This window comes from Numida meleagris, chromosome 3, assembly GCF_002078875.1.
Source record: "Numida meleagris isolate 19003 breed g44 Domestic line chromosome 3, NumMel1.0, whole genome shotgun sequence".
In the NCBI taxonomy this organism is placed as follows: domain Eukaryota; kingdom Metazoa; phylum Chordata; class Aves; order Galliformes; family Numididae; genus Numida; species Numida meleagris.
The window spans coordinates 102,876,224-102,891,416 of record NC_034411.1 but is presented as its reverse complement, the minus strand read 5'-3'; the positions used below and the strand labels follow the sequence as shown (position 1 = coordinate 102,891,416).

At 39.2% G+C, this 15,193-nt stretch overlaps 1 protein-coding gene across 3 annotated transcripts in view; it reads left to right on the top strand.

Annotated features, from left to right (window-relative positions):
* Positions 1–15,193, top strand: part of LDAH (lipid droplet associated hydrolase) — a 121,975-nt gene that overhangs the window by 101,615 nt on the left and 5,167 nt on the right. For all 3 annotated transcript variants that reach the window (XM_021390745.1, XM_021390747.1, XM_021390744.1), the window contains exon 6: positions 5,026–5,108. In XM_021390745.1, coding sequence (XP_021246420.1) covers positions 5,026–5,108 — 83 coding nt within the window. The remainder of the gene's footprint in view (positions 1–5,025; positions 5,109–15,193) is intronic.

The window sequence follows — 15,193 nt, the reverse complement described above, 5'->3', positions numbered from 1 at the left end:
GCCAAACGCCAAAGCTATGTTTCTCCTAATTTCAGCATGGATGCCAAGGTGACAACCGTGATACAACTTCCATGTCGTCAATTATGGGGATTTCCCGTGTTAGCATTTTGAGCCAGGTTCCTGCAAGTTCCTGGATGTGCTTTATTTTGTGCAGTGACTCATTCTGCAAATTTTGGTGAGACTGCTTCATCATTCAGGAATTTCAGCACGTGGGCTCTGGGTTGCATTTTATATTGTCCTTGAAATCATGGCAGTCAAATCCAGTGAACATTTTTCGGGGCTGTAGGACTCCTGATAATGATTCTGGGACTCTTAAGACATTTTCAGCCAAGACGAGCGTTAGCACTTGATGGGAACTTTTCAAGAGCTGGTAACAGCAAGAGACAAGCACTGACCAGGAGATCTCACAAGATGACCTTTCTTTGCACAGCCAAAGGAAAGATTTCAAAGGCCGTTACTTTTGTATGTCTCATCTTTTCTGACTATGGCCACTTCACAGCCTGATTTTCAGAGCTGCTCAGAGTAACAGTCCATGGGAGCCCTTTGAGATGGCTTTCTAATTAGGCACAAAAAATAAGTGAATTCTTCTGAGTTCTTTCCTTTGAAAAAGCAGCTCAGTATTCATGTAATAATGTAACAGAAGAAGTTTTTTTTTAAAATAGGAAAGAGATAAATATTCAAAAAATGCCAAGGTTAGCAGAGTATAGTTTAGGAAATAGCAGAGGGATTTCTCCCTGAACTTGTGACTTAGCTTATGAGAAAAATAGCTTCGCTGAAGAAGCTGCAGCAGCAAGACAGAAGAAAGTTACTGTTTGTGCTCTAGAATGTTATCTCTTTCAATATAGCTTTCTATAGCCATTAAAAGAAAGCAGTAGATTTGGGATACTTTGAGTATAATAAGGATTTTTACATCGTCTCCCATAGTACCGTTATAACAACATTCAAGTAGTATGTCATACCTGAAGTAACTATTAGACAGCTGTGTGACTATTTGGAAATAGAGGTCAGGGAAGATTATTAAAATGTAAATTACCCACCTTTTGTATATATTTGCCCTAAGTTTACTTGCATTAATGATATCTGCTGTGAGAGTAGCTTAGGGCAGCATGCTTGCATGAGAATGCCTCCATGGCAAAGATCCATGCTTAGCAGTTTCCTGTGGCAGTAAGGTTCATAGTTAATGGCATATGACTTTAAAGAAGTACTTCCTTTTATTGTTTTGCGTTTTGATGTGTTGCACTGTAAAACAGGGAAAAACAGTTGTATCATAAATATCGTGACTGTGTTGGTAACAACATGTCGTTGACTTCACTCCTCTGACTGCACCACTGTTCTTAATTGTGCAGTATCCCACAGAGGTTGTGACACTCACTATGCACACTGCTTCAGATGCAGTCATGTAATAGGGCATATGTAATGGTACTGCAGAATTCTTTGCCAAATTCCTAATATTTATGAAACATAATGTATAATTTCAATGTATTTTTGAGTAAATATACACAGTGAGTAACATTCATCTTATGGGTCTCAGAATTTCTGATTTCCTTCCTTGCATTAATTTAGAAGAATTTAGAAGGGAAAAGAATAGTTTGTGCTCTTATGCATATATGCTACGTAACATTTCTTGAATTTGAATTTCGTTTGCTGAGTTGATGTTTTCTCTCTGCTTTTTAGGTCACTTTCACATTTCTCACTGCCTGCCTCGCAAACTGACTAGCATAATCTACCTGAGCAAATGGTGTTAGTAAGCTACTAATCTCTTGAACAGACTATTTAGAGATAAGTAACCCATGACTTTACATACAAAGCTGGACTAAATCTCAGGCCAGGACTCATCTCACCTCAGTTCATATGTTTAACTCAAGTTGGGATGGTTAAGGTCTAAAGGCGAAAAATCATCTCAAGAGATGAATTAACCCACCCCATAAATGATCAGTTGGCCAGGTGTGTTCAGTGATTATCTACAGATATTAGTAATAATCACTACTTAACCATATTTGGGATGAATCTAGACTTTCTTCCTTTCTGTGGTGAAAATGATCTAATATTTTTTCTTTGCTTCCAAAATATTCCTTAATCCATTACAGCCTTTCTCTTCACAATTGTGTAGCTTCATCTACAGTTTATGGTGTGAAACTGTAAAAGAGAGCATTTAGAAGACCAGTAATTATTGTCATCTGGTTGTGTTTACTGAAATGTTCAAGAAGTTATAGATCAGCAAAATGCTATTTTCCTTTGTAAAACCAGTAGTGATTAGACACTATTTTCTTACGTAGTAGGAATGCCATGAACTCAGCAATTCTGCATTTAAGGTTCTATAAAACTCTAATGGGTACTGTCTAGCCCTGACTTTTCTAACGTATTCTGTAGTCTCCAGTGTTGCTACTTCTTGTTGCCTCACTATGCAAAGAGAAGTCATTGTTATAGCCAGAAAAAGAATATAGAGTAGAAACTTCCTAAATGTTTTGAACAAGAAAGATGGATGCATAAAAAGGAAAACCATTTAGCTTCCAAACAGTGTAATTATCTTCTTTAGCAGCTCCCTTAGCCTGTGATTATCCCCACTTCTGCTGTAGGCTTCTTGTTTCTGATATGATTAAAGAATATTTTATTGTTTATTTTTAATTATTGTGATGTTTGTTCTTGGAAACCTACTTTTGCTCTTTGCAATTTCCTCTTACTTAATGCCTGCTGAAGTTTAAGTTCCTGTTTATTGGCTACCCCGGGATCAGGTTTCCAAAATTTTAAAGATATCTGTTTGGTTGAAAGAGACTCTTGAACCTTGTCATTCATCCAGTTTAGTTTAATCCTGCCTTCCCATGTCCCCTTCTTACACATTACACAAGTCTTCAGAGACAGTTCCATTTAAATTAGTTTCATTATTACCTTTGCAGTTACTATTCTGCAGTTTTACTTTTGGGATCTTTCTGACTAATTGCTTACTAAGTGTGTGAATTCCACTTCATGTCTTATTTTCTTACTACAAAAAAAAATGCAGAAATATGAACAGGACCCACAAAGAACAAGAGGTAGAATGGAGAAACTTATGAGAGGAGAGTTGGGGAGCACAGGAGCATTTAAGTATTGCTCACACTCCCAGTTCTGCTGTATGCCTGAACTGGGAGTGGAGAGCAGCATACAGAATCCCAGTAACACTGAGCAGACTGATATGTGCCAGGTTCTCCCAACGGGATGTTCATCCCTGCCTTCCATTCACTGCTGATTCTGCAAGGTAATGGCAGAAGTTCTGACTGCGGGCTGGCTGTTCACTGTGTCGTACTAACAAGAACAATTTTCTGAACATCTTGCCCAGAGCAGTGCTGGATGCCCCATCCCTGGAGGCACTCAAGGTCAGGCTGGACAGGGCTCGGGGCACCTGATCAAGCTGTAGGTGCCTCTGTTCATTGCAGGGGAATTGAGCCAGACGTATTGCTTTTCTTTCTGACACAGAGCAATGCTTTTCACAGGCAGATAGCTTCAGTTATAGGTGGGAATTTTGAGCATTAAAGTCATATTTGTCGCATTAGAAACAGGAATCAATCTGAAGTTAGTGAAATACCTTGGGAATTCTTTATGGTCTTTTGTACCTCTTGTTTAAGGTTTTCTGAGGTGATTTTTGAAGGCACACTCCAAGATGTTTTTCTAAAAACAAAGATGCAAAGGTGTATAATGCTTGTTTGAGCACTGTCTGGAGCTGAATTGAGAAAAAGAAGACAAATATCAGGTCTTTAACTTACATGCAGATCAGCAGACTTTTGCCACTTGCATACCACAGGGTTAGATGACAAGGTTGTAAGACACAAAATGACACTGAGGCCCCTCTGCCTGGCAGAATAGAGAGGGATAGGTATATTTTTTGCATGATTTGCTGAATTGTTTATATGCTGTCACATCTACAACCCTTTTGTCTTAGATTAGCTGCATTCAGCACTTAATTGAAAAAGTCAGAGCTCTGCAGGCATAGAACAGAATTGCATCTTCTTTGGCTGACTCAGAAGTGGATAGTTCTTTCTAGGATTTTGTTTTTCACTTGAGAGCACTGGCTTTGTCTTTTAACATTTGCTCTTTGGAGCCATCACTCATCTCTCCAGTGGCATTCTGTTTCTTTAGAGCATTGCTGGAAGTTAGCCAGCTCCATGTTTTGATCTCCACCAAAGACCTGTGTAATTGCTGTTTCCTCTGCTATCACACATTTTGAGAATGTATTACTCCTGTCTCATAGCAGTTTCAGGCCCAATACTGTCATTAACTATTTGCACACAAAACTCCATTGGTTCGTATTTAAAAAAATCGTGAGCATTGCCATTTTCTTTTTTCTTTCAGAAAATAAATTAGTAGTTTAGAATACTTTCAGTTAATCTAGGACCTGAAAATTGAAATACTTCAGAGTTATTTATCCTTTTGTAGTCTTCCATTGGTTTTGTAAACTGTGTCTAGTCCTGTTTGGGTAAGTACCATCAATATTATGCAGAACTGCAAGTTTTGATGATACTGTATTTACCATTATTTTTATTATTTGTATTATTTTTTCTTATTGAATATTTGAATGACTTGCATATTGAAATGTTAGTGATTTAATAATGTAGTGATTAATAGTGTCTTTTAACGTGCTTTGCATTAAAAAGCCCACACTTAACAGATGATTTATCATACTTATGTTTACCCTCTAAAGTATTTAGTGACAAGTAATCATCAAAGTTCCTTCTCTAGTCTGGAGTGAGTCATCACCACAGGCTGATTCAGAAGTCTGTGAGACAGGTGGATAGAGTCATATTGCAAAGGTGTCTTTCTCTTTCCATTAATCATGTAAGGAGTCAGGATAACTTATTATTTGTATGCTTTCTTGATGATGCAGTTAAGTGAGATAAATTCTGCCATTTCTGTTAGTGGGATTCTTTTCAGTGGGATTGTCAAGTTGAGGACTGCCCTGGTTGCCTTACTTTTTTGCAGGATTGGACCCACATAGTAGCTTTTTGTAAAAGATTTACCGTTTAATTGCATAATTGCATGTTTCTTTTTCTGCAGCCAACATCTTGTATATGGCCAGCCAAGAAATGATGAAGGTTGTGGAGAGAGACAGTACAACCATAAAGCAAAACTTAAAGAAGGTAACTTCTAATTCTCAGTTTTCATGGGGAGCCCACATGCATGGGAAAATGTTACATCCTATCGTATAATTGCAAAACCAGAATTTTGTCAGGATTGATTCTGATTTTATGTTAAAGCCTTTCCACTGATTTGAAGAGACCATCAAAGGGATCGCAGATCATTGGAATGTCATTGACCTACACCTTTGTAGATGTAGTATTCACCACTACCAGATCTAGTATCTCACAGCACGCCTTCCTTCTCCCGTCCTTGCTTGTGTGGTATCCTTGGTGGAGGTAAGCATGTGTTCTGGCTAAGTCTGAGATGAGGTATGCAGCGAGGCCAGTAGTTACATGAGTTCCGATCAGACAGGCAGATGGGCAGCCAGAACATAAGTTCAGACTGATTGAACAGAGGATCTGCTCAATCTTTGCTGCTGGACAGATGAAGTACAACACATACCACCCATGTTGCATGGTGTGCAGGTCTGCTCAAGTGGTCTAGACCACTGTGACCAAGGGTAGGACTTGATCCATGACATTTTCGACTTGAGATCAGTTAATATCAAGGGATTCTGCAAGCTTGATTTTTCCATGGTATCAAAACTTATTGGAGTCAGAAAAAATGTACACAGTTCAGCCATTCAACTGTGTAAGGTAAAGACAGATAGTGCATTGCTTGGAGACTGAAGCTACTGCTGTAAACTAAACAGTTCCAGGGACCTTTCCCCTGCACTGAACTTCCTCAGCTGTAGAGATTAATCACTGAAACAGATTCTGGTACAGTTTTGGTCTATACCAATTAGCATTCTCTCAACCAATTCCCAGACACGTTTCTGTGGTTGACGCAGGCCAGGAACTGTTCCTAATTTGAAGTTTTGATGTGGTCACCATGTTTTGGAGACTGTGAGAATTTAATAGCCAGACCATTCCAGAAGGCTGATGAGCCAGAAAACTGCCTCCTTTAATAAACCAGTATTGGTGTAGCTGCTGTGTGATTAGATGATCAGTATAACATGTATTACTCTATAGTGTTCCCTTCCTTACCTTTTTTATTGTATCATCCCTGACTTTATACTGAGAGAATGATTCCAGCACTTTGCACTGGCAAAGATTCTCCTTGGAGAGTGTAATTCTCTGGGACAGAGATCCCAGATCTCTATGAGATTACTTTGTGCCTTGTAAATAGATAAGGTACAGAGTTAACTTAATAAATCAGTGTGGGTTTTTTTTTTTTTGGCTGAGAATTGATGCATTTTCGACATCCCACTGCCTTCTCTGCAATTTGAAAGGTATGTTCAGATGGTTCACTTCTAATTTGTTTAAAAAGAAGTCAAAATAGCACACATGACTAAGGAGCATGACACTGCACTAGGCATTCATATTTCTTGACATTGTTATTGCAGAGCATTTGAAGTTCTCCTGCACGTAGGGAGAAATCTCAGTGAAGAATCTCAGCCCTCAGTGAAGGGCTCATCTTGCAGAATGCAAATATTCTCATTGTCTTAAACAAAACTTTCCATGGGTTGATCCAAAGTCTTATGATCTCAAGGGAAAATGTTAATTTTACTGACTGAATTGCTTCTCTGACTGTCAGGGAGCAATGAGATCTGCTTGTTTGTTAAGGGAGAGGCTCTGTGAGCTGAGGGTGACCCTGCACCAAACAGGGTGCTCTCCCACAGCAGGGCAAGCAAAGCAGGGTGGTGGCAATGGATTCCATCAACTCTCCCAGGCAAAGCAATGCAGTGAGGAAGAGAGTCCGATCAGAAGCAAGAGGTGGCAGCCCCAGAGACAGGGCTACGACATGGATCTGAGCTGGCCAGAGACACTAGAACATGTTGCTCAGAGAGGTGCTGGAAGCTCATTCCCTGCAGACACTCAAAGTCAGGCTGGATGGGGCTCTGAGCAATCCAATCAAGCTGTAGGTGACTCTGTTCGATGGCCTTTAAGAGTCCCTTCCAGCTCAAACAATTCTATGATTCTTTTCTACGATGAGAGATAAGCTATGAGGTGGGAGCCATCCAGGCAACAAGCTGTGTACAGTGTAGGTCCACTGTCAGTAGGGGCAGATGCTAGCTCTTAGCAGAACTAGTAGCTTGGGCAAAGACTAAAGGCCCAGGGCAAAAGCTGAAAGCTCAGGTAAAAGGTGAAGGCACAGGGATGGAGGTGGAGGTGAGTAATTACGGAGAGCCTGGACCCATAGGCAGGGATTGTGGGTGAAGGGCACAGGTAAGGCTGCTAAGGACCTGCTAGCACCCTCAGGGCCCTGAAACCAAGGGTAAGACTGTGTGTGGGATTAGTCAGGGTATGAAAGTGAAGAGTTTCCAGGGTCAGGACTTTGAGTGCTTGTGGAAATTTTAATCACAAACACATGCTTAGAGTTAAGCCTAAAAGCTTGGCTGGATGAGGATGATAGAGCTGACAATTAGCCATAGCTCCAGTGAATTCAGAAGGTCTGCTCAAATGCTCCAGATTACCAAAATGCTTATTTCTTGTGCTGAATGAAGGCCAGTAGCCAGCAGTAAGAGTTTGCAAGTGTCTGTGCTTCATCTGTGCTGTTGTTGACTCTGTCCGTCTAAGCACAGCCTTGGCACACAGCAGCATTTTCAAACCTGTGTTAACTTTCCTTTATTGATTCTTCTGTGTCCTCATACTTTGAAAGTGGCTAACATATTCAAGTAAACAGAACGCTGAAGCGAGCTTACAAACATCTGGCAAACCAAAGAGAAAGCAGGTCTAAAAGGGAAGCGAAATGCTTCTCTTTTTTTCATTCTTCTTGCAATTTCGGGGAATGTAAGAATTAAGGGAAATTTTTTGAGTTGGCATTGTGTTAAATTTGAAGTGTATTGACAATAAAAGTGGGCTTAACTTATGAAGGTTGGAAGTTTATAAAAACAGGAACTATAGTCCCAGTTGCTATAGAACTGGCAAGCTGTCACTTCAAAAAATTTATACTGTTTAGTGGTCGCTGTGATCATACTCTAAAAGCCAATCTTAACACCTGACTTTGCCAGCTGCTGTGGAATAGAAAAGTTATTTCTGGATCATATTTGCATTCTGTGATCTGAAGAAGAAAGAAGAAGAGACACTAAATTATTCCAGTCTTTCCATGTGTCCAGGCTTAACTATAATTATTGCTAGTTAGGAACTGGGAGAAATATTACCTTCAGATTCCAGATTCTAACAATGCTAATTGCTCAGATTTGTGTTGAAAGAATAGGAGCTGGCATATTTTGGGGATAATTAATTGAGGTATTTCACTTATAATCTAAAAACAGATGGTATGCACATTAAATAGCAATGGAACTGTATGAAGAGGATTGAGACCTATCTTCTGACAATATAACATATGATAGAGCATTTAAAATACGGGCTCTAAAGCTGCGTCTGGATCAAGCAGTACATGAAGGTAGACTTCTTGCTGCACCAGCACAGAAAGTTGTGAGAAATCACAAAATACAAAGAGATAGTGCAGGGGATACTAGTGTAAGATTTGCTCAGCTATGAGAACTAATTAGCTGATTATGTCTAAGCCAGCAGAGCTACTTTCTTTCGCTGTAATAACACCAACTCTCTTTCCTAACAGAAACTGGAGGGAAAGATACTACTGAACTAGAAGAAGTTTATTATATTTCTTGCACAAAAGGAAGTGGGAGTAATTCAGCTTTTCTACAAAAATGGATTGGCATTGAGCATCACAGAGGTTTGACATATAGAATAGCAATTTAAAAAGAGAAGATGGTTATACTGGACATTCACTAGCGTGCTTGGGGTAGACAATGATATCCCTATAGAAGAGCTTCCTGGAGGCATTCAGGGCCAGGCTGGACGTGGTTCTGGGCAGCCTGGTCTAGTGGTTGGAGACCCTGCACTCAGCAGAGGGGTTGAAACTCGATGATCTTTGAAGTCCTTTTCAACCCAGGCCATCCTATGATTCTATGATACTTTTAACTCTGCGTCATGCCACATTGATTGTTTTATTTTAGGCCTCAGCTTTAATGCCTCTCTTTGTGGCAGGTAAACTGGTAATCCTGTTGTAATCAAAACGAGATTTCATTAAGGGGTAGAACTAGGGTGTTTACAGAGGAAATTTTGTAAAGGAAAATCATCTCCTGGCTTTTGTATTTCTTGTGATTTTTTTTTAATTCATTACACTGTGTATAATACACATCAGTCCTATTTTTAAGTGTAGAATCCATTCCAAAGCTCATCTAAATCAACGCAGAAGCTCCAACAGACTTCATCAAGTCATGGATCAGCTAGGCAGTGATCTTTCTATTGTGGATCGTAATTTCTTAAGACCATAAGTCATCTCCTCCAGCAGCTGGAAATCATTATTATTTTGATTAGCATATTAAGCAAAAAGAAAGTCTATCTGCATCTTCAGATTAGTCTTGCCAGTGATTTGGTGCAGCAGATGCATTGATTACATAAGGAAAAAGACAGTAAACATCTGAAGCTGTGTTACGAAGATGAAAAAATGTGTTGTCTGAGAAGAATGGTTTTTTAATCAGATGGGAAAAATATATACTGGAAGTGTAGGGAGACATTAATATTTTCTCTCACACTGAGGAAGTTTGTGTTGTGGGTGGCTTATAACTTAGCTTGTAGATGTTTAGGTGGGGAAGAAATTATCTTTTGAAAAAATAAAGGAATTAAGTGCATGTTTACCATTTCCTGCTTATTTCTATAGTGAATTTAGAATTCAAAGTAATACAAGTTTATATCTCATCAGCCATACCATAGAAAAAGTGTTCTCCAAGAGCATGAACTAAGCTGATACTGATACGCAGATATTTACAGTAAAAATAGCAAAAAATGGGATATTTCCTTTCCACAGAAATGTGAAGTGCTGCATTTTTCTTTTGAAAAACTGTATTTATTAAGTAAAATTTAAAAATCTGAGCAACCAAGAACTATTTTGATGCCAGAAGCAGCTGGTTTGTTGTTGCCCAGTGCTTTTGTTCGGGTCTCTGTAGGCATCCATGGGAGTTTAGTAATTATTCCCAGTGAGAGAAGCACGATCTGAAGATAAGCAGTTAAAAGAATACTACAAATATTTTGCCTACCCACAGCTTCAGTGAGTTGCTTGCCTACATTTGTGAAAAACCTTCCAAACACTTTTTTTGAATAGGTGCAAAGTGCTCTCCTGAGCCAAGAACACCTCTTTTTTGGCTGGTCTCACATCCTCTTTGGCCTGCACTCCCTGGAGGTGCAGAGTTGAAGTTGAGGAAGTTACACAAGTGCTTGGGGATTTTGGTGCCTGTGTCATTTAGCCACAAAAACAACCTTCTCTTTGAAGCACCCAGAATGCCTGATCAGGGATCAACACTTTCTCTCCTCAGTGGAAAAGGATCTCAGCGAGGATTCAAGAAGCTTAGTGGGCTACAGTGTGCTTTTATGTGATATTATATTTTTTCATATAGCTGAACTCCTCTTAGCATCATTCTTGCTGTGTGGTATTCCAATAAAGGGGCAGTGACATGGACTTCCAGGATTTTGTAGTGTGATGGAGTGGGTATAAAGTGTGTGCTCCGCAAAACTAGCAAAGACAGCAATATTTCCATAGCCTTCTGAAGAGCATCTAGGAAGAAGTTACCATCTGACTGGTACTATAGAATCATAGAATCGTTTGAGTTGGAAGAGACCTTTAAAGGTCATCTAGTCCAACTCTTCTGCAATGAACAGGGACACCTACAGCTCCTTCAGCATGCTCAGAGCCCCATCCAGCCTGACCTTGAGTGTCTCCAGGGACAGATTATCCTTCTCTCACTGTGCCACAGAGCTCATTTCACAGAAGTGAACAAACTTGTCATTTATGGCCCATTGCTGATCCTGTTGTTGCAAGAGAGATCTGACTGAGTCACCTGAGATAAAGTTCCCCAGAATGTAGGTATCGTCAGGCTGGTGCTGAGAGGAAGGACTATTTACAGTAAATACGGTTGGAAGAATTTGGCCCAGAAGTAATATTGCTCAAATAGTGGTTTCAGGTATGTTTGTTTTTATTTTCATAGCTATACAGGCCTGACTTCTGAAATATTCACGTTGCTGACGCATCTAAATATATACCCTCGAAAGGTTTCTGTCTTTAAAAGTAACACAGTATAAATAAGTTAATTATTAGTAAATAGTAAATTTAATTCAAATAAATAAATAATAAATAAAGTAAATAGTAAATTTAATTCAAATTTAATTCATTTAATTTAATTTTTAATAAATTTATTAGTAAATAATTGTTGGTAAAGCTTGTGCATCCTTCTTAAAACTACATTTTTATGTTGAGTTGAGTTTGACCTTCAGCTGTCTATGAGAAAAGTGGAAATAGAATTGGCTTGCTTGATCTCTTGGGCCTACATGCAGAGCTGCCAGTAACATTGCTAACAGAAGTTGCGGAGATAGCCAAACAGAGGAACCCTATCCACTTCCTCAGTTTGCTGAATTTCCAGTTGGCACTGACAAAAGCATGAGAGGAGGGAGCCTATACTCTGTCTGCTTGGTAGAACACTACACATGACACTGATGAAGACTTTTAACACGTAGTGAATCATGTGCAAAGTAGCTGCTCCACCTGGCTGTGTCTAAGGCCTTGCATCTTAATTTTGCCGAAAGCAAAATATTTATCCACTCCTTTCCAGTGAGGAAGCTGGTTTTGTTTATTATTTATGTTAGTCTAGCAAAACTGGATGTATTCCCTATTTTAAATAAAGTCACCACCAATACTTGAACTCCCCATTACAGCTTTGCTACAGACCCTAAAGGCTAGTATGTAAAAATTGCATTATGTACCCCAGGTTGTCAGCTGCGTCCTCTCAAAGTGGTCCATCAGAATTTTGGCTTCATACGGTGCTTGGAAAGTTGAGAAATGCCAGTTCTGGTTAACAAGCCAAGAAGCAAGTTCCAAAGACCGTGCTGTCAAACCAACTGATCTCAGCCGTGGCAGGATCACGAGGAGAGAGAGATGGTGTCTCAGAGAGCCAGATCTCAAAGTATTTAGGGCTTCCTAGGGCAGTGCCAGCTCTTTGAATCCTTCCTGGAAACTGATCAGTAAAGCCAAAGCACAACTGAAGCAAGTCCAAAAAAAAAAAAAAAAACACCACGTCCCAAATCAGTATGTCCCAGTGTCACTTATACTATTCTTTTGGCAGGATAAGATGGAGGAACTTTCATAAGTCTGGAGAAGCTAAGTCATTTTTTATAAACCTTGATTGAAGCTACTAAAGGCTAATGCCTTTTAAACTAGTTTTAATCCAAGAACAAATGAAACCATTCACTGGTTACTGCAGAGAGATGTCACCAGGGAGAAGTTACTGCCTCATCCAGAATGCATGTGAGATTGACACTCAGAAAAATTACTGCCTGTGACACAAGGATTTCAGTAAGGACACTAGTCCAGTATTGCTTGCCATTGCACATGTGCCGTCAGTTCATATCCACAGAGATCAGTCCTTTGCTCTTTGCCATCAGCTGGAGTGGTGCCTGCAGAAGTAATAAGATCCTATTATTGTTATAACGTGTACCAAATTCCAGAGAGACAGAAGAAACTCAATTAATTTTTTTTAACTTTTTGGATTTCTTTTTCATCATTGACCTTTGATGACCACAGAAGAGGCATTAAAAAATCTGTCTGTAGATTATACTTCTGTGAACTGTCATACATACTAAAACAAGTGCCAATGGAGTCAACTGCAGGAAATCTTTATTATTTTCTTAGAAACTCTTTAAAATGTAAACATCCTGTTGATACGAATCTCAGATTCTTCTGATGTTTACTTAGCAGCTGCCGTCATTGTGCAGTGTCTGAATACACATACCATATTACATGGTACACAACTGACAGAACCATATTCTGGCTTGTGTTTTATTTTACAAAAGCAAAGTCTGAAAATAGTTCTGAACAATTGAATTGTAAAACGGCTTACAAAAACTCTGCTGTTACTTTAAACTATTTGAAATTGCCTACCTATTTAAAATACACTGTTGAAATGGCAAAGATAATGCACATCCCCTTTACTCTGTCCCCATAGTCAGATCCTGAGAGCATAATTGTTCTAGTTGCTCACAACAAGCACAGTATTGCACCAGAGATCATACTGAGTCTTTGTCATGTCCAGTGGTAGCTGCCGTTTTCCTCCTGAATGAGGAATATCTGGAAGTCTCCACATTGAATATTTCAAGAGTATTAAAATAAAGCCTTTCACTCTGATGGCGGAAAAGTTAAGAAACACAAATACTGAAAACTTCAAGCACAGATGAAAAATAGAACCTTCTATTTATTGTTTTGTAAATCTGATTATTTTTAAGCTAGTCGCATTATTTTGGGGACCTGACTCACCATTTCTGAATGCTTAGGTTGGCAGTGGTACTTCATTGCTGGTATAGTGGTTGTGCTGACTCAGGATGTCTTCACAGCCATGCACAGTCCACAGGAAAATATGTACTTTACAGACCCATGCAAATCATATACTGCACGCCAGTGTTTCCTATCGTTAATGAAGATTCCATGTGCCTCTGGTTACACATGGCTCATTAATTATGTCTGCCTATGTGCTGCGGTAGCAAAGCTACTGGTGTTAAAATGAAGGTGAGAACATTTGAGTTCTGGATCCTTTGGTATAAATATGTCTAAAACTAATAGCCCTTAGTGCATTAGGAAAACAGGTAACATCCTAACATCGATTCTGTGGCTGTGTGTGGTGTAGGCAAAGAACAGAGAGATTTTGTCATTCAAAGGGAAACCCAACAGTGCCACAAATGGCAATGAAGTACTGTCAATTTTCATAGGCTCTTTGCTGTATTCTGTACCTGAAAATTTCCACTTTAATTACAATTCTGATTTAGATTTTATAGAATAATCCATTTTGAAAAGAATTCTGAATGCTTTTGGCAGCTTCTAATTAAGAAACATGTATGTTTAAGTTGGAGATTTGCAGACTTAACTCACATAGGCACACTGAATGCACACGCCAACGTCTGCACAAATAATAAGGTTTTTGGAGATTCTAGACTGATAAAAAAGTGGAGAATTCCATGAGGAAAAAAATAAGTGTTGGAACTGAGACTCAGAATGGGATGAAGGGTCCAGAAGATTATAGTTTGAACTTGCAGGACGAGAAACTGAGACTAGAATAAGAACCAGAAGTAGTAGAAATTGGAAACAGTATCATAAGGAGGATAGGGCTAAAACAACAAGCCAAAAATGAGTAGACTGAGACCAGAAAGGCTGAATGGGAAAGACAGAAGTCACACTTGGGAATACTGGACAAAAGACTGGACAAGGTTGATAGCTAGTAAATATACTGACCCTTTTTGCTTGGAGTGGAACCTAAGTTTCTGAAGTCTTACTGCTCCTGTTCACAGCAGGTGCAATGTTTCCTATTGCTAATAGTCTGTGCTTGCCTTAAAATCAGGAGCAGCTCAATAGATGAGAATTTGTAGAGCAAAATAGTAGGTCATGAGATCCTGATGTTCCCACTTTAGGCATTTCAGAGGGTTATTACTTTAACCAACAGTTGCCTGTTCCCATCAACTGAATGCTCATTAGTGAATGGAGATCAAACTGGATCCTGAAGAGCATCCTTTGACTTAGTTTCTCTTGAAAGAATAGTGTTATGCACACTGGAAAACCAGCTCCTAGTTCCAGACTACACATTCAAATTAATGTATGTAATCTGACATTAATCTCTGTGGTCTCCATCTGCAGAATGGAGATAAAAATGGCCACTGAGGTGTTGCAGAAATAAATTAACAAATGTGAGCATGCAAATACTGTAATGGTGCATGCCAGAGGAATGCACATAAGAAAATAAATTCTGCCTATAAACCATGAAATATGTAGTAAATAAATCCTGAGACCACACACAGAATTTAAAAAGAAAAATACTATCAAATAGCAGCTCATCAACTGAATGTCATCCTGTCAGTGGATTGAATGAGTCAAGGATCCTTTGGATCATGCAATGGAAGATTAAACCATAATGCAAATGTACTAGAGGCAAGCTAAGAATGCACATAAATCTTTTGTTTAGGCATTTCCAAATCTGTGTGTTCTCAAGGTTACAACCCTACCTGGAGAGTAGCCCATTTCTCTGTTCATGTAGACTAAGCCA